Source organism: Macaca mulatta, chromosome 1 (assembly GCF_049350105.2).
Source record: "Macaca mulatta isolate MMU2019108-1 chromosome 1, T2T-MMU8v2.0, whole genome shotgun sequence".
Classification (NCBI taxonomy): Eukaryota; Metazoa; Chordata; class Mammalia; order Primates; family Cercopithecidae; genus Macaca; species Macaca mulatta.
In genome coordinates, this window is record NC_133406.1 from 31,752,384 (window position 1) to 31,779,300 (window position 26,917).

Sequence of the window (26,917 nt, forward strand, 5' to 3'; positions counted from 1 at the left end):
TTTCTTGACTTTTTAATGATTGCCATTCTAACTGGCGTGAGATGGTATCTTATTGTGGTTTTGATTTGCATTTCTCTAATGGCCAGTGGTTATGAGCTTTTTTTCATATGTTTGTTGGCCACATAAATGTCTTCTTTTGAGAGGCATCTTATAATTATAGTTGTCACTTTTTTTTCCATGAGATATAAAAAATAATGATGAGTCTTAAAATTGATGACTTTCTTAAAATTGATGAAAAAGAGTTGAAGATAAAGTATTTTTGATGTTGAATATTATGGTTCCAAAATAATACGGTTACATTTTACATATAGGAACCTTTTAGTTTTTAGGGGTAAGCATTATATATAGCAATGTTTTAAACTTTTTATTTGGAAGTAATTTCAAACTTACAGAAGAGTTAAAAACAATCAAACTAGTAGAGAGAAGACCTGTATACTCTTTACCAAGATTGTTACCAATATCTCAGTGTTACCAATGTTACTAAAATCTCATCTATTGGAGACATTTTACCTAATTTGCTTTGCATTCTCTTTCTTTTTTTTTGAGACAAAGTCTCGCCCTGTCAGCCCGCCTGGAGTGCCATGGCCTGATCTTGGCTCACTGCAACCTCCACCACCCAGGTTCCAGCTATTCTCCTGCCTCAGCCTCCTGTGTAGCTGAGATTACAGGTGTGCTCTACTACATCTGGCTAATTTTGTATATTTTTAGTAGTGACGGGGTTTCACCATGTTGGTCAGGCTGGTCTCGAACTCCTGACCTCAAATGATCTGCCTGCCTCAGCCTCTGAAAGTGCTGGGATTACAGGCATGAGCCACTGCGCCCAGCTTGCATTCTCTTTCTCTTCTCCCTGCTACTCCCCATACACATACAATTGTTTTCCTGAACACTTTTAAGAGTGAGTTAAATACATCATGGCCCTTTTCTCCTAAGTGCTTTGGTGTATATTTTACAAGAATAGGGATATCGCTTACATCACCACAGTATACTTATCAACCTACGTGAATTTAGCATTCATACACTATTAATCTAACCTGCCATTTACCTTCCTATTTTGCCAGTTAACCTAATAATATCCTTTTCCCTCCTCCAGTTCAGGATTCATTCTAGGATTAGATATTGCATTTAGTTGCCATATGTCTTTAGCTTTCTTTAACCTGGAACATTTCCACAGCCTTCCACTGTCTCTTAAGACGTGGAAGTTTTTGGAGAATATATCCATTTTTCTTCTTTTTAATGTAACATTGCCCTTTTTTTGGCTTTGTTTAATATTTCCTTGTGATTAAATTCAGATTATATATTGCTGCATAAGTTATGTGTCCTTCACAGAGTATCACATCTGGAGGCGCTTGATAGCCATCTGTCCCTTGATGATGATGTTAATTTTGATTACATAGTTAAGATGTCTGATTTCTTCCCTCTATGATTACTTTTTTTCTCCCTTGCAACCGGTTAGCAGTTGTGAAGAAACACATTAAGACCATGAAAATATGCTGGGCGCGGTGGCTCACGCTTGTAATTCCAGCAGTTTGGGAAGCTGAGGCGGGCAGATCAGGAGGTCAGCAGATCGAGACCATCCTGGCCAACATGGTGAAACCCTGTCTCTACTAAAAATACAAAAATTAGCTGGGCGTGGTGGTGGGCGCCAGTAGTCCCAGCTACTCAGGAGGCTGAGACAGGAGAATCGCTTGAACACAGGAAGTGGTGGTCGCAGTGAGCCAATTGCACTCCTGCCTGGTGACAGAGTGAGACTTCATCTCAACAAAACAAAACAAAAAAACCAACCACAAAAATATATCCTGCTCCTCATCAAAATTTCCTCCTTAATTTAACATTCTTTTATGATTCTTGTTGGATCTAGTCTGTACTATGATGATTGCAAAATGATTAATTTCTCAACTCTTGCCTTCTCTCTACATTTTGCGTTCAGTCCTTGGCATTCGGATGTAAACCAGAGCTTTCCCTTTTCTTCCATTTAACTACTTGTTATTGTTACAGATTCCAAAATTAACCCCCCTCCCCCCAGTAATACATAATTGATTGAAGTACCTAATTATTTTGGTGTTCAGATTGCCCCAGAATCAACCAGTTGGAGCCCCTTCAAACCATGTCTTTATGATATGCCTCCATCGTTTTTTAAAGCATCATCATCCTTTTTAGCCTAACAAAGCATCTTTCAATTTAACAAGTCTGTAGCAACACAGACAAAGAAGTACTAGGTATTGAGTTAATTTAACTTTGAATAAGTGTTATTTTAAAATCTTGGACTTTTATGATTAAGTGGTATATTATGCCTAAACTGTGCCTAAATGTGAAGATAGGCAATCTTTTCTTTTCTCAGTAAGTTCCAAGTTTGATCAACTTGAATATAGAAACCTAGACAAATATAGGTGAAATAGTTGAATGCCTAATTATATATATGTTCTTTGCTAACTGGGTAAAACATTTGCACACACATTTAAATATATTACACAAAACAATAACTTAGAAATGTTACTTTTTGCCCACTCTTATATTCATAAAACAATTTTATCAGACTCTCATAATCTTTAATATCAGTGTCTTCATCATCATTAAAGCTACTTTTTGAATAATTTTAAGGCATTTTTTCCAGAGCACATTATGTCAACTTCTGCCTGAGTTGAGAGAAAATGCCTTTTGAATCAGTATATGCTACTGTCATTAGATAGTTTACCAAAAACATGAGTACACATTTGTACACATTAGGACAATTCTTTTTAAAATTACTTTGAATACATAAATACTATATTGGTTTTATTTCTTTTTTAATTGACACAGAAGAGTTGTATTGTATACATGTTTTGAGAGATGTATACTTGTGGAATGGCTAAATTACATTGCTTTTATTTTAACATAACTATTTTGCTGGTGCTAATATCTGACGCTTGCAACCATGGACTCATATATCCAACAGTAATTACTGAATCCATGTTAAATTGCGTTGCTTCCTTTTCCACTGATTTTGTCAGATAATCTCTGTAAACATCCAAATGTTAATTGACTAAAATTTCTTCAGGTGAATGACTCTTCCCTAAACAATACTTTGTTCAGCATAACAGACCAAATTACCTGTGATGTAGAAGATTTTGTAAATTCTTGGATTTTTCTATGTTGGTAAAAGAAACGTTTGCATTTCATTGGGTTAAATGTGGTATTTAATATGTTTAAATCAGACTGTAAACAGTGGAATTTAAGGTTGTCCAGCAGGTGGCAGCCTTACCAAGAAAATTTTTAACACCTCCAAATCTTTTCTGTTAGGCAGGGTCTCACTCTGTCACCCAGACTGGAGTGCAGTGGTGTGATCCTGGCTCACTACATCTTCCATTGCCTAGTTTCAAGCGATCCTCCCATGTCAAAGGAGCTGAGACTACAGGCACATGCCATCATTTATGGCTAATTAAAAAATTTTTTTGGAGAGATGGGGGTCTTCCTATGCTGCCCAGGCTGGTCTTGAATTCCTGAGTTCAAGTGATCTTGACTTGGCTTCCTAAAGTGCTGGGATTATAGGCGTGAGCCACTGTGCCTGACTGAAATCTTTAATAACTGCTGCTGACAAGTTAATTTGTACTATAAAAACACTGGTGTGAAAGAAAATCCTTCAAATTACATAATTTTTGCTTATCTTCTGAAGGAGAAAATAAACTTTATCATTAAAAAAAATTTTTAAATCATTTTTTACATTATGTAAAATTTTCAACATTCAGTTTTTTGTTGTTGTTGTTGTTGTTTGTTTTTGGTGACAGGACCTTGCTTTGTTGCCCGACTGGAGTGCAGTGCTGTAATCATAGCTCACTGCAGCCTTCAGCTCCTGGGGTCAAGCTATCTTCCTGCCTCAACCTCCCGAGTAGCTGGGACTACAGGTGCCCACCACTACTCTGGGCTAATTTTATCTTGTCTTATTTATTTTTCATGGAGACGGAGTCTCGCTTAGTTGTCTGGGCTGGTCCCAAACTCCTGGCTTCAAGTGATCCTCCTGCCTCAGCCTCCCAAAGTGCTGGGATTACAAGTGTGAGCCACCATGCCTGGCCAATATATATTTTTTTTTTTTTTAAATATATTATGAAAGAAGCCATTTCTATGTGCATCCAAGGGCTTAAGGGTTGTTTATATCTAGATATTTTGCAAATTATACTGCAGTTGTCTGTCTTGACCCATTTGATAACAAGTACTATGTTGTTTATCCCAGAATCCCCAGCATATAGTATAGTGCTTGGAACATGGAGCTTTATGCTTAGCTACTTACTCCTGCTTAGCACTTTCTCAGTGCCAGACACTGTTCTAGGTGGTATTTATGAGGTATAGGTACTATTATCTTCATTTTGCAGTTGAGGAAACTGAGGTACAAAAGTTACATAACTTGACGGAGGCTATAAAATTAATTTTTAACTAAGTACATCTGGTACTGGAATACATGTTCTTACTCTTTACCGCTTCTTTTTAAATACTTGGATAAATGAATAAAAAGTATATAAAATTTTATAAAGATAGAGCATTGGCTAAATTTGTTATAATATGGAATTAATAACTGAATATTGCACCAATAAAATCCTGTATTTTTTAGAGAATGTATGAAAACTGTTCTCAAGTCATGAAAACGTCCAGTATTCTTTTCCTATTCTTGATTACCTATGTTGGATATCACATACTAAGTTTTATTTAATAACTGGATATAAAAGAGCAATAATAATGGCCAACATTTAATGAACACTTACTGTTTGATGGCCATTGAACAACTTATCTAAACATGCGAGGAAGGTGCTATTATAATTACTCCATTTTTTTTTTTTTTTGAGACAGAGTCTTGCTCTGTTGCCCAGGCTGGAGTGCAGTGGTGCGATCTTGGCTCACTGCAACCTCTGCCTCTTGGGTTTAAGCAATTCTTCTGTCTTAGCCTCCCAAGTAGCTGGGACTACAGGCATGCACCAACACAACCAGCTAATTTTTGTATTTTTAGTAGAGACAGGGTTTCACCACATTGGTCAGGCTGGTCTTGAACTCCTGACCTCGTGATCTGCCCACCTCAGCCTCCCAAAGTGCTGGGATTACAGGCGTGAGCCACCATGCCTGGCCTATTACTCTGTTTTTACAGATGACGAAACAGAGGTTTAATCAGGTTAAGTAACTTTGGTTACTTGGCCAAAAACTGGTAGAGCCAGGATTTAAACCAGGAGCATCTGATTTCTGAGTGTGTACTCTTAAAGGCTAACCCCAATTAAATCTTGATTATATACTAGGTTTAAAATTAAGCCAGTTTGAAGATAAATGAATTGGTATTCTTTGGTATTTTTTCAGCAGAATTTAAAAGTGCGAACTTAGATGTTAGGGCATTCAAGTGATTGCTTAGGAATTTCAAACCCTCAGTGCCTTGGGAGAAAAGCTGATTTGTAGAAGAGAAAGCCAACATTAACAACTAAGAGGAGAAAGCAAGATCATTGTATATGAAATGTATGAGGAGTGGTAGGCCGAAGCTTACTTATGGAGGGCCTCCAACTGAGATGTTCAAGTTTGTGCACATGAGGTCAGGGTCTTCTGGTGTTCCCAAAACAGAAATGGTGATCATTTCTCTCCCTGACTAGCTGCCATTATTATGGGTTTTGGTATCACAACATACATAAATATTGCAAAAGATTTCTTGCATACAAATACATTGATATGTATTTTTAAAGCCTTGATAGTGTTTAAAATAGATTATTACTAGCACTGTTACCTGAATGCATTATTACTAGCACTATTATTTAGCACCCACTTGGATGCTTTGAATAGTTTGCTATGCTCAATAAATATTCTAAAGGTCAGAAAAGAGAAGGGGAAAATTTTTCAGTCTTTGCTGTATTAGTGCTCTGTCTAGTTGATTTTTTTGCCAAGTATTACTTCTTATTTCATGATAAAACGATTCAAGTCAAATAATACCATATACATTTAGAAAATGAGCCTCTTTATTATTCTTTAACATGAAGAGGTTCCAATAATGGTAATTTCAGGCCTTGGGGAAGAGTAATGGGGAGGCAATTTTTGGCACCAGGGTTTTATGTCTGTCCTATCACTCTGTTCTCAGGGGTCTGCCCTCATATTAATACTTGTGCTAACCAGAATGAAGTAGTGATACAGCAAGCAGAATATAATGATTAGAGTTGTTATAAGCACACAACTCAATTTGCAGCGAGTAACATGGGCCAATACTGTTGGAAAAGAAGGATTTTCATGAGCCACTTCTATCTCACATTGATTTGGGGAGATATAATTATTATATATACATTAGAAAAAAAACACATCATTTCTAAAAGGCAGTGATCATATCAGATCATGTAGTTTGATCATTTGGAGAGTTCAGTGATGTGCCTCTTTCTGTAGCAATTTTGCTTCAGTTTTCAGTTTGTGCTTGCTGGCTTGCAGCACAAACTTTATAATGAGAAACTGAAGTGATAAGAACCATACCCTGTAGCATGGGTGATTGATAGTACCTTTCCGTGTGTTATTTTCTTGAGGAAAAGATTTCCTAGACAAGGATTACTGAAAAAATCACCCCGGGACTCTTTTCTTCTTGTGAAACAGTTTTTTAGTGTGATTTGCCATCACGAAATTTGATGGACAGTAGAATTTGAATTGTTTATTATTTTTGACTGCTCTAACTTCATGTTAGACCATTCTGAGGGTCTTTTGCTGAATTTACTTGGTACTTATTTTTACTTTCGCCTTAGCAAGTTGTTACCGTTTTATTTAAGAAAAAAGTCAAGTTACTGTCTTGAAATTGCCTAGAGGTTAGTCTGATTTGGATGTTTTATTCTCTTATGTAAATTAGTACGTTTTTAAACTTTTACAGCAAAATAAAGAATTTTGGATGTTCTAATAATTTCTCTTAGAGGATATCATTCTTCCCCTTCCTGAAAATGGGAATAGATGAGTGGGATGACCCATCTTCTGCATAATGTTTGAAAAGCTGCCCTGTGAGCTTATTCACTTGTCCTGTTTGTGTTTTCTTTTAAGGCAGTAGAAAGATGACTCTCTTTTTCCTTAGGAAAACAGGCATTACTTACTTATACAAAAGTACTTTCATTGTTCTCTGTTAATGATTTCATGTGACAATTGATAGAAAGCTATTGGCATTTTCAGGTGAAAAATTTGGGGAGTGGATAATTGGAAGCTTCTACCTGACTCTCAGCCTTTGAAGTGAAACTTGTAATCAGCACAGAATTTTCAGCATCTTTTTATTGCTGGCTTCTGTTGGTATCCAGTCGGGAGAGGTGGCATCATGGTTTAAGTATTAAATGTGGATGTAGTACTATTACCTTTTCAGCACTGTATTTTAAGAAATACTTTTAAAATATGAGCAATGAAAACATATATTGTTGTCTGTAATGTGTTCTCATAAGTTGATTGATTCTAGATGTTTTGGAGCTCATTAAAAAAAAATTCTAGTTTGAAGTAATTGTAGATGCACAGGAAATTGCAATAATAGTATAGAGATGCTCCATGTATGCTTCCCCATTTCCCCCTGTGGTAACATCTTACATAACCATAGTACAGTATCACCGCTAGGAAATTGGCATTGGTACAATTTGCAGACTTCTATTGCAGCTCTTTTTGAATCCTTTTGTAAATCACAGTATACTCTATAATATAAAAATTTAATTTGTTGGTTTAAGAAATATGGATATGTAGCCTGGCTGCTAAGTAATTGGAAGAGATTGGGTGTTTTAACCCTATCCTGTCCAGTTATCATGTTATTGCCCCTTGGCTCCAAATCTGTCCTCTTACCTGATCTGCATTAATGGAGCTTTAAACATTTCTTCTTTGCAGCAAGCACAATATTAAATTATGCCAGTAGAGGGTGTTGCAGGGACACTGATGGGGTTTCTTTTGTTTCTGATGTGTTACATTTAGTGTTTTCTTGCTCTTGCTACAAGATCCAGGGACATCCAGTGATGCTGTGCTTTTGCTGATGTTTGGTTCAACCTAGCTGTGCAACCAGTGCATGCAGTCCCTCCGTGAGCTCATAGCTTTGGTTCTGTCTCAGTGAGGCCCTTCTACAGCCCTCCTGACACAGACATTGTGTGCCCCAGGCCTCATACCACACTGCCAGTGAGCTGGCTCTGGAAGCCCTGATTTCCTTTGCCCACCTGCCTGCCAGCCTTTGCTGGCTGCAGCCCAGAGGGTTATTTCCTGCTTGCCTGTCGTCCAACTTTGCCTAGGCAGTCCAGCAAACTTCTTTGCTATTCATTGGGCTGTAATCCTACCTTCTCCAGCGAGGTCTGAATACCAGCTTTGGCGAAAGGACCCAACTGCCAAGTTAGTTCTTCCTTATGGTACTCTCCCTTAGCTTTAGGGTTATAATTCTCTTTATAGTTACTCTACTATGACAATTAACAATTCTTTATAGTAATTTCCCCCTGTTTAGATTACTGTGTTTTCTGTCCTAATAGAATCCTGACTTACAGTATCTAATTGAATTAATATCTAATGATATTAAGCCATCCATAAAGTTTCTGATATTTTTCCAGGAAAAACAAAACAAAAAGTGGTTTAGATAATCTTTTTACTGTCACAGTAACGGCAAGGAAAAAACAACTATTTTTTCTACGATATGTTTATTTCCATTCCACGTAGAGCCTTTTTCATACTAAAGCAAGGAACCCTGCAAAGTAGATTATCTTTTATTTACTTTTTTTTTTTTTTTTTTTTTTTACAGTGAGTAGGGAGCTAAAGCATATTTTTTTTTTTTGCTTTGCTGTGAAATCTAGCTTATAATTGGCAACACAAGTATTTGAATCAAGACCATCTTGCTATTCTTCCTAAAGCCTTTTCATTTGACTCTTCTGTATGATTTTTTCTTTCTTTTTGGGGGGCTGGGGGATGTTTACAGGGGTCAGTGTTAAGTTCCTATAAATAGGATATGATTATTTTATTTTATTTCTTTAGTAAATATTGTTTAGTTACTAATATTTTATCCGTATTTGTAATAGTAACATAGTTGTTTTATTCCCTTTTAAAGATCTTTGGATCATTTGAAAGGAAGAGGGACTTAAAAATGTTATTTTTTTTAGTAGGACTTTAGGCAATTAATTAAAAGTTAAATATGTCTTATAGGTGAAATTTTGTGTTTGTACTTTAAATGTTTGATTTTTAAAATCTTCGTATATTTTAATAAATTTACTCATTCTTTTTATTTCCCTGTTATTTTTAAAATTTTTATTTCCTTTTTAAAATTTTATATATTTAGGTGAATTACTTCATTATTCCACTGTACTATAGAAAACTTAATTCTTTTATAATATGAAATGTCTGTGCTTTTAAGGGTAATTTTCTACTTGTATACTATATTTTATTCCATTTTGCCATCTCAAAGACATCGTTTGAGCAGTCTTTCTTCTACCACACTTGCTTGTTAGATTAGCCCATCCAGTCTCATGACTTTAAATATATCTATAAGTGGATGATTCCAAATGTTTATCTCTGACCTGTTGTCTCCAAACTTACATATTCAACAACTTCAGATCTTCATCTGGCATCTCAAAGTTAATATGTTCAAAAATCAAACTAAAAAATCAAGTTTGACACCATCCCAAACTTGTTCCTCCTGTAATTTCTCACAGTCTTATTAATTTTTAACTTGATCTTTCCAATTACTGTGGATGAAAAATTTGGCATTTTCAACTCATTTTTCTCTCACTCTACATCTAATTCTTCATTAAATCATATTAGTTCTACTTCCAACTGTGTGAAGAAAGATAAAACTCTAGAGGAAAGGAATTAAATAAAAAATACAAATAGAATTGGGAAAAAATGTAGACTGTAGATAAAAGAAAAAAAATTAGAAGAAAAACAAAAGAAATGACAATCGAGAGAAAAAGAAACAGGAACTCCAAGTCAAATTGCTAGGATTCTTATTTTATCAAAAGTTAATGTAGGTGCTTTTGCTGTAAATTTTCTCATTAAATTGAATTCATCATTTTTTGCCCATGTTTGGTTCAACCCTATCTACATGTGTTTTATGAGTGATAATCAGGAATCAGTAGCCTGTAAAATCAGCCTTTGTGAAGGAGAAAAATGGACTTTCGTTAATTAGCTGTAGCTATACAGGGGAAGATACTCCTTTTCTTTATGCTTTTAGATGTTTTTGAATTGTGTTTACAAGTATATTCAATTGAAAAAATACTTGTAAATTAGCACCCGTTTATTTTGATGCATATATCTAGTATCTACAAAAGTCCAAATAATGTATCACTACCTGAATGTCCTGCATTAGTCTTACGGAATGGAAAAGCAAAATAATTGATTTTAAATGTTTTAAGCAGGGATTAAACCATGTCAGACTTTGAAATTTACTGGTTTTCTTGTTATAATCATTTTAAATATGTTTTAAAATCTGACTGTAGCTAAGTTCTCATTTTGTGTTTGAAGGGAGTTAGTAAAAGTACTCATATTTGGTGGGAGGATGGCTTGAATCAGGAGGTGGAGGTTGCAGTGAGCTGAGCTTGTGCCACTGCACTCCAGCCTGGGTGACAGAGCCGGAGCCTTTCTTTAAAAAAAAAATGAAGAAAGAAAACACTCATATTTGAGTTATTCTGCATTTTAAATTTTGACCCTTTATTAATGTGAGAATTAATGGGAACATTATTGCTAAGGAGGGTTTTTTTTGTTTTTGAAATGTATTCAATGAAAAGTTTTAAAAACATTGACCTAAAAATATTCTTTTTTTCTGTATGTTATTTTCTCTGTACTGGTTTTTTTTTTTTTTTTTTTTTTTTGAAATTTATGGGTTGAAAATTTTAAAAAATTGACCTAAAATATTTTTCTTTTATAGCCTGTCTGTATGTTAAATTCTGTATACTGGTAGCAGCTCTATGGCAGTCCTAAGATCTATTTTAGGTTATTTTTTTTTTCCTGGTGGTTTTTCCTAGTGTTCTAGGAAATCTAAGATAGTTGGTTAGTTAGATACATAGATACATAGATAGATAAAACTATTTCCTACCTGATGAATGAAAAGAGTAACCAATTTTTAAATCTCTCTTGCTGGTAAGTGTAAATCCTACTGGAGAGACTTCTTCCTATTACTGATATCACTGAAGTTACTAGAGTGAAATTTTTAGGATAAATAGCTATGGAGTACCCTCATCTGGGTTTGAATCTTGGCTTTACAGTGATCTTGGTCAAGTTATTTAACTTCTCTGTGCTTCAGTTTCTAATTTGTAAATTGCGAATAAAACTTACCTCTTAAGATTGTGGGGAGAAGATCAGCTAGTAAGTGTTCAAAATAATGCTTAATAAATGCATGCTATTATTACTATTAGTGGTACTATTACAATAACCACAGTTAAAAATTTAAGACTATTGGTCTTTTGTGAATGATAATCAGGAGTAAGTAACTTGCAAAATCAGAGTAGACTGCCACCATCAGAAGGCAAAATCTTGGCTAGAGTTCTTTAGAACCTATGTGTATGTACAGGCAGTCCTTGCTTTGTAGTTATGGTATACATTATTTTCTCTTACCGTGGTTCAGTTATAACACTAGTCTCCCAACCACGTGGTTCAAATTTCTGTTACCATAGTATATTAACAGAGTAATTGCATATCAAACTCGGCTGTTCAGTCCACAAGTCACGATATACATACATGATTAGTGACCAATCATGTCACTTCTTCCAAAGTCTGTTGGTGATTGGTCACTGTGTATCTGTTATTCACTTTACTTTCAGATAGCAAAGTATGTGGTTGTGTTGCCTCTTTGTCTCTGGTAGTAAATCCGTTTGACATTTTACAAAAATAGATAATCCAAAGAGGAAATTGGCCAACAAAGATAATAGTGCTACAAAGAAATGAAAAGTCATAATGCTGAAAGTGAAATTGCATGTAATTTTAGAAGATGCACAGTCTTAGAAGATTTCAAAATGACAACAGCAAAATGAAGACAGGTTGACACCTAGGCCTGTTTAAAGCTGTGATATGAATCATATTGAAAAAGTATGATGAATTTAAAAAAATGATAAAATCACTCCAACATCGTTTAGTTTAAGTTTCACTAGGAACAGAAAGCTGCTTATGGTTTAACTGGAGCATATACTTCTGCTTTGGATTGAAGACTAATACACAAAAATTCCAATCAGTTTTGCTAGCATGTCAGCCAAAATATTGAAGTTAGATGCCACATCAAAAGGAAATAGTAATTATAAAGAGACTGGAAATTATGCAATTTCTTTATCTCAATTTTGGGAGAAATATGACATAAAGCATGCAGTTGAAGGCATCATTTCAGGGAGCAACAATGAATATTATGTCTGTAGTATAGCAAAACTTTTACTTCGCTATAGAAGTACGTTTGCGGGATCTGAATAGGACATGTATGGAGATGTAGGAGAAATAGCTGTCTGCGGGAGTGCTGCCACTGTTGCTATTCAGTGGACTCTACATATGCAGCCAGAGGAGCTTTGTGAAGATGAACTTATCAGCGTACATAAGGAAAGTGGTTGTGATGAAAAGGATGAATGTTCCAGGGGAAATGACTCTGGCGAATTTTTCACATTAAAGGAACTCTCGGAGCTATTTCACAACACTGAATATGCAAAGGATAAAGTTTGGAAGCTAATCCAAACTTAGAAAGGAATATGACAACTTGCCAAGATAGAAAAGATACTTTGTATTGTAAATTGTATGAGAAGGCAGCAAGCACTCTTCAATATATTCTTGATAAGTTTTTTTTCAAATAATTAAAATACTTTAATTTTTGTGCTTCAAACAACGAAGTGCTAAATAAATAATAGTTTTACTTTTTAACAATTGTCCTGTACATTTATAACTGAAAATAAGAGAGTTTTTGAAGTTTGGACAAAAATTTTTAAGGGTTACTGAAGAATCATAATTTTTCCCTTTGAAAATATGATCATTTTATATACAGTTTTAGCTTATATGTTTATTTTTATGGTTCTACACCACCGTACATAGTGACAAATGCCTGTGTATCTTTTTCTACTTCAGTCTTTTTAGTAAGGGAAATAACAGTCTCATTGACACAATAGAAGATTTGCCCAATTATCTTTCTGCTTTAGCCCCTTTGGGGAGACTGACTGAGATTCCAACTTTTATGAAATTATTTAGTTTTAGTGTTTTGCATAAAGTTTTGAAAAACTATGATTACATTATAGATTTTCTTATTTGCAGTTCTGTTTTCCCCTTAATTTTCTTTTTTTTTTTTTGACAGTAACTGTTTATTGCTTGCTTACTCTGCAACAATGCTTCCTAGAATAGTGTTTCTCAGTTCTTGTGAGATACAATTTTTGCTCCTTGATTTATACAAGTACATTTATACTAGTTGGGTAATGATCTAAGTTTTAATATTTGTTTTTTAAATTATACTTTAAGTTCTAGGGTACATGTGCACAACATACAGGCACTGTCACTTTTTCATTTTTAATAATAAAAGTACAGCAAGAGACAGTGTTCTTGTCCTCTCTCTCTCTCTCCTTCCCTACCTTCCATTTTTATCTTCATGGAGATATATATAATTCCTAATGATTTGATAAGCTAAAGGTAAAAGTTTTTAAAAAATTAGTTTCATATTGCAGGACATTAATACATCTGTTTTTCTCACTTTTTCCTGCAATTAAGTCTAAAGTGTATTAGTGATATGGAGTTTTTGGTATTTGTTCTGGTGGTTAACTTGGTGTTAAAAGCTGCTTAAAGTTCTGTTTTGAGTAAACACTAAGTACTACTATGAAAGGCAGAGCTTTCTCTTCTTAATGATAATGGTAATTATAATAATGACTTATAATTATCAACCGCTTTATAGCTTACAGTGCACTTTTACCATGAGTTTTTTCATGTCAAGTTTACATTGACGTAATCAACATGAAAGCAAGTATTTGTACTTCAGAAATGTGGAAAGTGAGACTTTGAGGTTTGTGATTTGCCCAGGGTCACTCAAGGAGTTTACAGTCTTTTACTGATAGCCCTTGGCAGGCTGAAATGTAAAAGACCATATAGTTTTGTAGTGATAGACATGGGCATGAATCACAGTCCTGTAACTTAGTAGCTATGTGGCTTTGGGCAAAACCATTCTTTTTGAAAATCAGTTTTATCATTTGTTATATGAAGGTTGCTTTGAAATTTAAATGCAGCAGTATAGTAGAGCCTGGCTTAAAGTTAAGACATTCAATAAATAATATCCACTACTATGATAATAATTGATATAATAGCATCATCATCAGCTCATTCTCAGGAGGTTGATTTCAGTTTTTGAGTGAAATCAGCTAGCTATTCACTCTATTATAAATTATGTTGGATGTCTCTTCTATACTTTGTTAATATTGTGTACTTACAGGTATTTTAGAACTAACAATATCAGATTCTAATTGCCTATTTACTTACTTTCCCCCCACTATACTGTAAACTCCTTTAGAAAATAGGTGGGATAGCAGTTTGCTTTTTACCTTATGAGTTAATAAGAGACCGTTGAATGCTTTGAACTCCCCAGTGAAACACTTAATACTCCCATTAGGTGTTAGTGTTACTAATAATATCTATCTAATTTCTGACACATTATTCTTAATAGATCTTGCTGGCCTCCGTAGGAATCCTGATGTGCTTTAATGAAGTGTAATTTTGAAAATGACTAATACAGCTTGACAGAAAATAATTATGTAATTTAAGTGCTTAAAGTTCATGTATTACACTTTTCCTGTTTGCTAGAAGAGGGAGCTGAGTCCCAGGGGATTAGGTGCTTTCTCTAAGGTCATGCTGGTTGGTGGCAGGCCTTTTTTTTTTTTTTAATACAAGCCAGGAAAAGATTAGTGCATTAAAGATTATCAAAATAAGATGATGAGTATTGCTGCTTAAGAAAAATCCAAACCTCTAAGGCTCCTTTTGCAGTACAATGTAATATAGAAATATTATGCTAAGAAAATGTGAGATTTCATCTGTTTTATCATTCACCTGGAAGTGCTTGAGAAAAAAATGGCATTATACTTTAACTTTTATTATAGCCATTAGAGATTACAAAAGGTAGGAGGGTGGGAGAGGGGGGTGAAGGTTAAAAGATTACCTGTTGGTTACAATGTTCAGTCTTTGGGTGATGGGTACTCTAAAAGCCCAGACAGACTTTAACACTACATAATGTATACATGTAAGAAATCGACACTTGTAATCTGTATGCCTATAAAAATAAAAATTAAAAAAAATATTTTTCTGCCTTAAAAAACAAAAAATCCTTTAAATTTTAAAAAAGAACAGAAAGAAAGAGAGTATACATTCCAAACTGTTAGCATTGTTTCCTAAGGAGGCTGAGAGAAGGGAGAACTTATTTTTTCTTTACATACTTTGGTAATTGTTAACTTATTATGGTGACTATATAATGGGTTTGTAATTTAAAGCCTATAATATAGAACATTGTTCTTAAAACAAAAAAAATTAGAGATGCAAGCTGAAGCAAAGTATGTAAGGATGTGTGAGATAAATCTGTTCTCACTGACCTGACTTTTTAGAGGGACCAAATTTTATTTCTAAAAAAGAATTAAATTTTTATTCTTCCTTAGCAAGAATTTAGGACAGTAGTATAAGAAATAGTACAGTGAATTGCATGATTAATTATCATTTAATTTGTGTAGACAGTGTTTATTACAAGAATTCATAGGAGAGAGATCATAGCAGTATATAGTTGAAATTATGAATACTAGAGTATAATTATTTCTCTTGTAGATTATATTTTTTGTTCACTGTATTTGAAAAGTTATCTTCAGAGCTTACCAACTTTAGCTTTGCTATGTACCTGATCATTTTTGGGGGCCAGAAGGAAGCCTTGAGCAAGTCATCCTCAAGCACTTATAGGAAGTATATATTTACTCCTTACTAAGCTTACATTTGGACAGGACCAGTGATCTTGCTCATGTAAGCATTAGCCATGATACTAGGAGAGTAAACCTTTAAAAAACAACAAGGATCAGAATCACAGCTGAGTGGTTAGCTGCCACTACTTTGAAATTGAAAAAATCTTATGTTTAATGTAGTTATATTTTTTACCCTTTCTATAAATTATTACACAGCATATCTTAAAATTTTGGGAAGCTACAATAAAAACATTCTTGTGTGTGGGTATGCGTTGTTGGCAGAGGGACCCTGTGGACAGATTACATTGCTTCTCAAGTTATGGGACCTATAATATAGCAATATGAATTTGAGTAAATTGCTTAACTTCTCTGGACTTCACTTTGCTTACATGTAAAGTGGAGTTAATAGTAGCTAACAAACATAAAAATCTTCAATTTAGCTGAATTTTAGAGCTTATGCAAATCCTTTACAAATAAAGTGGCAGTGTTGATGGGATTCCTAGAGCTTCTCTGACATCAAGAAGCACAGAACAATATTAAATAGTTAACAGTGTATTAATAATATGTTGGATATGATATCTTCACTAATAGCACATTTAGTAATAAAATTTGTATAACTTTTTTTTAAAACAGAGGATATAGTATTAACATGCTACTTAGTGAACATGACTGTGGAGGGCCAGGGTAATAGTTTGCTTTCTTTTAAATCTGGTTTGATGCAAAGAGAGCATAGTGTCATCTTCTTATTTTTAAAAACCTCCTTTTTGGTTTAACTGGGTTAATGGACCTATATGTTTGGAATAAGTCTAAGGCAAATAAAATCTCTTATCTTCCTAGAAACTAATTTGTTTCTCTGTACCATATTTTCTTTCAACGAACGATTTATGGCCACTTTTATGGCAGTTTCTTATCATTGGTAATCTTTTACGTGCAAATAAAGATCTGGAAATTTATATGACTTATTTCTGTGTGATTTTATTGTGTATCTTCATAAATACTTATTTCTAGTGTTCTTAGAAAAAAACTAAACCTTATTATAAATACAGAGCTCAGATTGTATAGTTATTGTAAAAAAGCTTTTTGCTCACTGGGCTTCTATATATTCTTGATACCTTATTTCTCCTTTTTTCCCCCAATATTTTCAGATGTTTTGGAATGTTATTAAGCCCAGGTCGAAACGTGAAGAACAGTGACATGCATTTACTGGATATGGTAATGATAATCTTAAGCACCTTAACCAAGTATAGATGATAGTTATTTTATATTTTACAAGTATTTTCTGTTTACAAATTTTGTCATATTGTCAAAATTATTTCTTGCAGCTGTGTGATAGTAATAATTAAATTTGGAAACACATACTTAAAATTGTGAAAGAGGAATTCAGGACAGTTTCCACCAAAACAGTCATATGCAAGTTGAAAGCAAATAAAAGGATTGTGTTATGACAATGTCCATTTATTTTTTTGGCTTCTTAGAAAGATGTTTTTTCTTTGAACCTGTAGTAACAAGTACATAATTATAACAAGCATCTCCAGAGTGAATATGGTGCCTTTCATTTATTTTAATGCCCTGCTATTAATTTGAGTTCGTGACGGATACTTTTGTTTTCTTTAAAGTGTTTCCCTTTCTAAATTTCTTCTTGATTACCTGTCTTTAGCAAAGTACGTTTATTCTAGGAGTAATATTTATTTAAGGAATGTCCTTAAAGGTTAATATATATTCAACAGTTGATATTTAGTGTAAAAGTAGCAAGCTATTTTAACTTTCAAATAGAAATACCTTCTAATATTGCAATTCGTGAAAACATTTAATTTGTGATTTAGAAATGTTATAGGAAACTAATCATCTTAGAGTAAGTGTAAAGTTTCTTAGTGAACTGAGATTCTTATATTTAGTGATAGTAAGCACTATACGTTTTCATCTTTTCAGCGTGTTTTGCAAATATCAGTTAAACATTACTAATTAGGTCAACTTTTTTGAGTAATTTCATGGTAATATCAATATTGATTTTATATCAGTACAGGAATGGTTTATTCAGGCTTTTGGGTACCTGTTTGTCTGCTAAGTGTTGTGTGAAGTGCTGAGGTTATGCATGTGAGTAAAATATAGCTCTTACCATCTGTGGGTTCATGGTCTTGTGGGAAACAAACCTTTTCAGTATCTGGTGGTACAACGAGCTGTAGAAATATAGAGGAATCACTGCCTGAATAGGTCAGGTAAGGACAACCAGTTAAATTGAGTATGAAAACATAAATTAGATACTGATCTATGTCTCTTACATCTTTTTTTTTTTTAAACCACATATCAGTAATGAAAGTGGTTTTACCTAAGGCAAGTCATTAGCATTTTGGAGCCCTGAAAATTCCACGAGGAAGTAGATTAGGAGGATTGAGGTATTAAAAACTTTTAAGATCCTAGGTCTTAATTAATCATAGTCTTTCAGAGTTTAAAGGACTAAGATGAATTACTGCAGAGATTTGTCCATAAAACCTAAATTCAGATTACAGAATTACAGAACTGGTATAAACTTCTGAGGCCTCTTCACTGTGTCTCTCTAACTTTCAGAACAGTCCTCCCCACCTTCGAGTCCATATCTAAATCAAAAGAATTGTGAGCATTCATGCTCTCAGACAGAGAAGGGGCTTATTTGCAATAAATAGTTGGGCAAATGAGAGGCTTGTATGTGCAATGATTAGCAGTTGTGATTTGTTATTACCCAGTATTGTTAATCTTCATAGTGGACATTAAACCTCAGCTAGACTACTTCTAATGAAAAGAAACTCATTGCCTTCTGTTAAAGTCTAAGGGACAGTTCTGGTTATTACAAAGTTATTTTTTTATAATCACCTGAAATCATAGTTCTTGTAACTTTGCCTAATTAGTCTTAATTCTGCCCTCTAAAACAAGATATTAATACTTTTACTCCTTCTATGACACTCCCAAATATCATGTGATCCTCATGAAAGGAAAGTCCTACCTATAAATGAAGATATATTTTTCAGTGAAATAGCCAGATTACTTATATATAACAGTCACACGCAGAGTAAGAACATTTCCGTGAATGATGTGCCATACTTTGAAGGTCGTTCTGTAAGATTATAATGTATTTTTACTGTACCTTTTCTGTGTTTAGGTACACAAATAGTATTGTTATAATTGCTGTAGTATTCGGTACAGTAACGTGCTGTACAAGTTTGTAGCCTCGGAGCCACAGGCTAGGTGTGTAGCCCCTATACCATCTAGGTTTTTATAAGTACAGTATATTCTATTTGCACAAAGAAATCACTTAATGACACATACCTCAGAATGTATCCCTATCATTAAGCAACAGATGACTGTGTGTGTGTGTGTGTGTGTGTGTGTGTGTGTGTGTACATACACAGTTTTTTTGGGAGAGTACAAGTAGTAGAGACTCCATTTTCTTCCAATAATGAGAATATTGATACTTGTAGGAATAAGGAAATATTGATACTTGTAGGAATAAGGAAATTAGAATTTTATTTTTTATTTTTAATTTTTTTGAGATAGACTTGCTCTGTCACCCAGGTTGGAGTGCAGTGGCACAATCTCGGCTCACTGCAACCTCTGCCTCCTGGGTTCAAGTGATTCTCCTGCCTGATCCTCCCTAGTAGCTGGGATTACAGGTGTGTGCCACCACATCCAGCTAATTTTTATATTTTTAGTATAGACAGGGTTTTGCCATGTTGGCCAGGCTGATCTCGAACTCCTGACCTCAGGTGATCCGCCTGCCTTGGCCTCCCAAAATGCTGGAATTACATGTGTGAGCCACTGCACCTAGCCAAAAATGAGAATTTTTGATTCACAGTCCTGGATTCCTGGGAAAAGCCTAACAGTAAGGTACCAAGAAAAGCAGAAAACTCAGTAGAACCAGGTTTCTTGGAACTGGAGCATAATTTAAAATTTTAGATTAAAGTCCTAGAGATTCCTCAGAAAGTTTGTGGATCTTTACAATTAACCATATATTAACACTAGACCAGTAGCTATACCCACAGTTACAAATACATTTTATGTTGTAATCTAGCATACTCATAATGTGTATGGTGTATGTGCAAAAAAGCAAAAGTAAAAGTTTCATGAAACAGTTTTACATGTACGATGATTTCTGCTATTTTCTCTTCCACTTGCTCCCTCCCCCACTTACTGCCTCCCAGTATCTGCTTTTGTTTTTTTGTCTGTATAATTTATAATTTTTAAGGGTTTTTTTTTAATGTTTGTTTTCTCCATTTCTCTTACCACTTAACAGTTTTCTAATACGTTGTACTTTATATATTTTTTCCCTACTTCATAATTGTTATAACTTTGTCTTATATGTGGCCTATCATAGCCTGACTCCTAATGAAAACCTTTTAGCTTCCACTGGTGACTGCCCACTTTCTTTGGTTTTTGTTGATTGAAAGAGATTTTGAGCACTCAAGCACAGCACAAGTTCTGATCTTGAAATGGATTGAATTCTTTTTGGGTCAGAAACCTGTTCCTGTACCAAACGGAGCCTTAATTAGGGAGTAGAGATGGAGGATGGGGGCCTGTGTACATGCCTGTGTGTGTGTGTGTGTGTGTGTGTGTGTGTCCTGTTCCAAACGGAACCTTAGTTAGGGAGTAGAGATGGAGGATAGGGGCCTGTGTACATGCCTCTGTGTGTGTGTGTGTGTGTGTGTGTGTGTATGTGTGTGTGTGTCCTGTTCCAAATGGAGCCTTAATTAGGGAGTAAAGATGGAGGATAGGGGCCTGTGTACATGCCTGTGTGTGTGTGTGTGTGTGTGTGTGTGTGTGTCTGTAGAGGTGGTGGAGAAAGAGACTGTAAACATATGAGTGTGTTGGTGAGTGGGTTTCCTTTACAAATGACCTTGAGTGTATTTCATCTCTGGAATGCATAGTCCCTGCACTCAAGCTACACAATCTGATTAGTGAAGTATTACTAATAAACTAGAAAAATATACATAGTAATTACCACATGACTGACACAATTTTATAGGGGGTTCAGAGAAACATCTGTGAATGGGTAATAATGAAAAAAGGAAAGTTTTTCTCTTTGTTTTAGTCTTACCCTTTTAACAGTCTCTATTCATAATGTGAGGAAATTGCTACAAAAATTGAAGTATTGCAGATACTGTTCATTTGCATGTGGAAATACTTGTATGCTGTATGTTGTTCTTTCATGGAACAACATCTACCCCTCTCTCCACATACATATCCACAAGCTATAAGTAGCCTTGCTTATAGGAGTTGCTGGCTTTTTTAGTGAGAGTCAAGAGCTGGCTTAGTAAAGTCTTAAAGAATGGAGGAGAAGAGGAAGGAGAGAAGGGAAGAAAGAGGGAGTAAGTGTAACAGTAGAGGGAGAGAGTTAATACACTTGGATGTTGCTTACAAACCAAAATTAGTCTCCTAATACTAATTTATGATTGTAAGAAAGTATACAAATACCTGACATACAGAAAATAGAAAAGTGTTAATTTTAAAGGTATTAATGGCCATAAACAAAATTAATATTTTAAGAATTCATTAAAAATTAGAATATTAGAAGAAAAATAACTTTCCCTACTGTGATTAGCTACTAGTTCAGTTTAACTGTCTTCAGCTAATTCTATATTATTGTTTTAATAGAAACCATATACATCCTATATGTATATGAGATTTGGACAGTTGGCATCAAGATCAAGTTAAATATAACTTTGTAACAATATTATGTTTTTGTGATTCAGCATGTAAGTGTATGCCTCCTTTTACCCAAGGGTACATGTCTTTAAGTAGAAACCATGCTTGAAGAAAGCTGTAGAAGAATTTAATATTTAAATAAATGCCTTTGTAGGATGAAAAGAATTTACAGTGGATATAAAGCTCCTGCTTGACTGTAAATCCAAATGTTAATACATTGTATTGCTTAAAGTAAGATATAATTTAAAGTAGTGATTTTTTTGATATCTTTTATCAGTAATTACTGTTTGAATTTTTATAGGAATCCATGGGAAAGAGCTATGATGGGAGAGCTTATGTCATCACTGGCATGTGGAACCCCAATGCACCAATATTTCTGGCGCTTAATGAGGAAACACCAAAAGGTGACTTTTCTTAAAATATCCCTTTTGTTTGCTTTACATTTTATATTATGATCAATGTTGTTTTGTCATGTTTTTTTAAAAATGTGGAACTCACTTAAAGTGAACATATTCTTTCTATTGAGAATTTGAGGTTCATTTTTGTTCTTTATGCTTCTATGGGGGAAATCTCCACTATTTAAAAAAATCCTCCCCAAAAGATATGTGAATGATTATTATTGTTATTATTTTAAGAGACAAGATCTCACTCTGTTGCCCAGGGTAGAGTATAGGGGCATTATAGCTCACTGTAACCTCAAACTCTCATGCTCAAGCAATCCTCCCACCTCAGCCTCCTTAGTAGCTATTAAATAGAACTACAGATGTGTGCTGCCATGCATGGCTAATTTTAAAATTTTATTTTTGTCATGCTTTGTTGCCCAGGCTTGTCTTGAACCTTTGGCCTCAACTGATCTTCTTGCCTCCCAAAGCACTGGGATTATAGATGTGAGCCACTGCACCTGGCCTAAATTAATTTTATTAGATTATAGAGAAAGCATTTGGGCTTTGGTTTTCATATACCACTATAGAGTTGTTTCATTTGTGGAGACTAGTGATAGAGAAATATTAAAGAAAATGATGAAAAGGAAATATTTTGGAATTTTGAATATTTAAAAATTATTATTTTAACTATTTTTGCATTATAGTTTACTTATAGTTTTCCATTTATTAATTATTGGCTCCAGTCTTTTGGCCTTTGGGATGCTAGAATATATATGAAATATTTCAGTTGTAGCAAATAGTTTCTTCTTTGTTTTTTACATTTTCATATTATTTATCATGTCTAGTACTGAACAGAATGTATAAATGTTAGTCACATTTTTTCATTTTTCCATTGTGTTTTTTCGTTCCTACTTCATCCAGATAGCTGTTAATTTCCTATGTTTTTTGCCCCTTCATCATCTACTTTTAAACTAAATTTAAAGTTTTACCTGGTAAGTTACATTCCTACCCTGCTTTACTGTCGTTAAACCATTAATTCATATTTGCAATATAATGGATCAGTTTGTTTTATCATTAATTTTGTATTATTTAGTTTATACCCACAGTAGACTTTTGCTTAATGACAGGAAGCATTTGTGAATACTGATACGAAAATATAATATGTTTATGAAGGGCATTAAAATGATAATTATTCTTTCATTTCCTTAAAGAGAGTATTCACCATTTATATAAATCACATGCATTTAATCATATATTAAGCTGTCTAAAAATGAGGGCTAAAAAGAAAAAAAAGATTATTTAAAATTTAACTTTTCATTTATTAGCAGTAAATAATTTTTAGATCCACAATTTGTTATTTCTGGAGATAGGCTTGCAAATACCTGTAACCTTCTTTCTTATACCTGTTCAGAAGGAAGCCACGAAAATGATAAAAATAAGCCAGTTGACAGTTTTGAAGAACAAAATAGAAGAATTTTGTATATCAAGTTATAAAAATAGTTTTTGTGTTTTTAATGTAACACCTAGTTTAGTTTCATTTTGCAATAAAATATATATTTGGTCCACAAATAAAAGAAAATTTATTTATAATTTATTAAAATAAACTATATGATAGTATATTATAATAATATTCTGGTCCAAAGTATACGTTTTAAATTTAAAATTATCTCATATGCCACACAAAAATGTTGCCCTGATTTTTAAAATTTCTAAATGATGTCCTTGAAATTACACATTACTCAGAAAATTTGTGATCAAATAAAGTTTGATATTTATGGAAGACGTTTAGGCCCTGAGAGATGAAAAGTCTTGGATCTTTCCACTGCACTAAGATTCAGTTGAGTGTTATATTCTGTCTTGTGTTATTCTTACTCTTTTCCCTAAGTTCCTTCAGGTCAAGTACAATGTCTAACAAATTTTAGTTTCTCTTGAATTGGCAGGTGTATTTAGTAAGACTGTAATTAGTAAGAATGTGATAAAATTGTTATTGAATTTAATATAAATAGAGAAGTAGCTGATGAATCTGAATGTTATATAATATTTAAAAAACACTATTGAGGGTTTCCTCTAATGGTGGCCTTGGTTATTTGGACTTTCCTTTAACAGAGAACTAAAAATTGTAGCGAAAATAAATTTTAAAAAATATTTAAAAAGGAATGAGGAAATTACAAAATAGTATGGAATGACCAGGCCATAGATTCAAAAACCTCAATGAGGCCAGGCGTGGCGGCTCATGCTTGTAATCTCAGCACTTTGGGAGGCTGATGGGGGTGGATCATCTGAGGTCAGGAGTTTGAGACCAGCCTGGCCAACATGGTGAAACCCTGTCTGTACCAAAAATATTTTGAAAATTAGCTGGGCCTTGTGGCAGGCGCCTGTAATCCCAGCTACTTGAGAGGCTGAGGCAGGAGAATTGCGTGAGTCCTGGAGGCAGAGGTTGCAGTGAGCCAAGATCGCTCCATTGTACTCCAGCCTGGGTGACAGAGTGAGACTCCTCTCAAAACAAACAACAAAAACCTCAATGAATATCAAGCAGAGTAAATAAAATAAAATAAAATGAAATTCATGTTTCAACTCCTCATAGTGAAACTGAAGAAAACCTACAGACACTGGCCTAGATGATTCGAGATTCAAATTAAAGGAAGACTGTGGCCTAGTAAACATTTCAAATCATAACTAGAATTTTGGCTGATAACACATATCGTCGTTGTCTAAAAGCACTTGTCAGGACTCTGATATATGTGTATATATATTTATACACACACACATATATATTCATGTGTGTGTGTGTGTGTGTATATATATATATGAAAACTACACAGGACTATTTCTTTGGAACTTTGATTAATGATTTTCCTGAGGGTTAATATGTATTACAACAATGAGGGTACTGAAAAATCTCTGGAGACTTTTCTTGAAGCATACAGCATGCAAGTATTTATATCAGTGACGTGCTTTTTGAGACAGAGTCTCACTCTGGTTGCCCAGACTGGAGTGCAGTGGTGCAATCACGGCTCACTACAGCCTCAACCTCCTGAGCTTAGGTGATTCTCCCACGTCAGCTTCCTGAGTAGCTGGGACTACAGGCGCGCACAAACATGCCCAGCTAATTTTTTGTATTTTTAGTAGAGATGGGGTTTCACCATGTTGCCCAGGCTGGTCTCAAACTCCTGGACTCAAGTAATCTGCCTGCTTTGGCTTCCCAAAGTTTTTTACAGTTGTAAACCATTGCGCCCAGCTTTCAATCACATTTTATGTATACAAGTTTAACATAGAGAAGGCTGAGTGTGTCTCTTGATTTGACAGTCCTTCCAGTGCAACTCATTAAACAAACCTAGTAATTTCTATTATCTTTTTTTATAAGATGAAGGGATAAATCTCTGATTTTCTAGAGGTTATCTGGGAAATCAGATAGTTTTAGAGTAAAAGATATGCTTTATTATTGTATTCTGTTTATTTTTATATTAAAGACCTAATTTGGGGAATGAAAAAAGAAAAAGTGTCAGGTAATTTATTAATAGACACTTAGGATTATTAGTTCCTAAGAAACATGCTTGGAATACTTGCATACTTATTTAATCAAAATGTTAATAGAACATTTAAAAATAAACATAGAAGGTATTACAATTGTAAAGAACATTAATTCTTTCATAAGTGAGGAAACTTTATTTAAAATAGTCAAGGAATACTAGAGCTAGCATAAAACCCAGAAACTTTCTACTACAGATAAGCGAGTATACATGACTGTGGCAGTGGATATGGTAGTCACAGAGGTGGTGGAGCCTGTTCGCTTTCTCCTGGAGACAGTAGTCCGTGTGTACCCTGCAAATGAGCGATTTTGGTATTTCAGCAGAAAGACTTTCACAGAGACTTTCTTCATGAGATTGAAACAGGTAGGACCTTTTTTTTCTCTTCATATAGTAACATACGTTTTTCTTTCCACACTTTTTTAATGCCAAGATAATTCCTGAAGTTGCAAAACAATACAATTCCTCAAATAAATCAAATGATATTTGAAGTCAACCAACAGAGTGTTTGAAAAATTCACATCTAGGTAATACTAGCTAAAAAACCCCAGCTAGTTTAATAATTATATACTTTCCCCTAGAAACCTGTAATGTATGAACCTTCTTAACAGAAATATTGACTCTGTATATAAAACAACTTATCTACCCTTTATAAACAATTAATGCCAAAAAGGCAGTGCACAGAAATATCATATGCTTATAAAATTTTAATGAAAATGTTTCCAAGAAATACCTAATTTCTATAGTTATTTCTACCTGTAATATTAGATAGACAATATTATCTGAACATCTTGTTTGACTCAGTAGTGAGGTTATAAAATTATTTTAATATTAAATGAACAAAATTATCGTTTCTATGATCTCAAATTAGGCAGTGTTAGTAGATAAAATATGTAATTTTTGTATTATAGCGAAGGAAGCAGATAATAATGAAAACTAGCTTGAATGCTAATTGTGAGTTTTTAAAAAATCAGGATAAAAATGCTCTGTTACAATAATGAACATCTTTTATATGCTGTTTTTGTTAGTAACTTCCGTTCTCCCAAGTTTTAAAATGCTTGCTGCTTCATATACTATAATATGTGAACTGCTGTGTGATAAAAGCAGGCACCAGCACAGGGAACAAATATAGAAGCCTCTTACCCATTTTCATATTTTAAAAACTTGCCATGGATCATTTTGGCTTCGTATACTATGTACTTGGAAATTCTTGTGGTTTTAAAAAAATCTTTCATAAAATTATTATGGCTGTTATTTGACTCAGTTTTTATTACTGTGTGAACTGCTTTTATAGCATATTGTAATGAAGGTTATATGAGCAATATTCAAACTTCAGTCTCCTAAGCATCTTTTAATATTTTGTTATAAGATTTTTTTTCTCTGTCTTCCTTCCTCCCCATCCTTCTGTCCTTCCTTTTGCAAAAAAATAGCTTAGTTGTTATGACTATCCAATAATTCTTCATTTTGAGCCAAAGAATTATTCATAGTTGCATAATCGTGAATA

General features: G+C 34.0%; 1 protein-coding gene across 6 annotated transcripts in view; it reads left to right on the forward strand.

The window, feature by feature from the left end:
- The window catches only part of RABGAP1L (RAB GTPase activating protein 1 like), an 800,696-nt gene that overhangs the window by 99,789 nt on the left and 673,990 nt on the right, over positions 1 to 26,917 (forward strand). For all 6 annotated transcript variants that reach the window (XM_078000298.1, XM_015123648.3, XM_078000303.1 and 3 more), the window contains 3 exons: positions 16,976 to 17,042; positions 21,805 to 21,907; positions 25,613 to 25,779. In XM_078000298.1, coding sequence (XP_077856424.1) covers positions 16,976 to 17,042; positions 21,805 to 21,907; positions 25,613 to 25,779 — 337 coding nt within the window. The remainder of the gene's footprint in view (positions 1 to 16,975; positions 17,043 to 21,804; positions 21,908 to 25,612; positions 25,780 to 26,917) is intronic.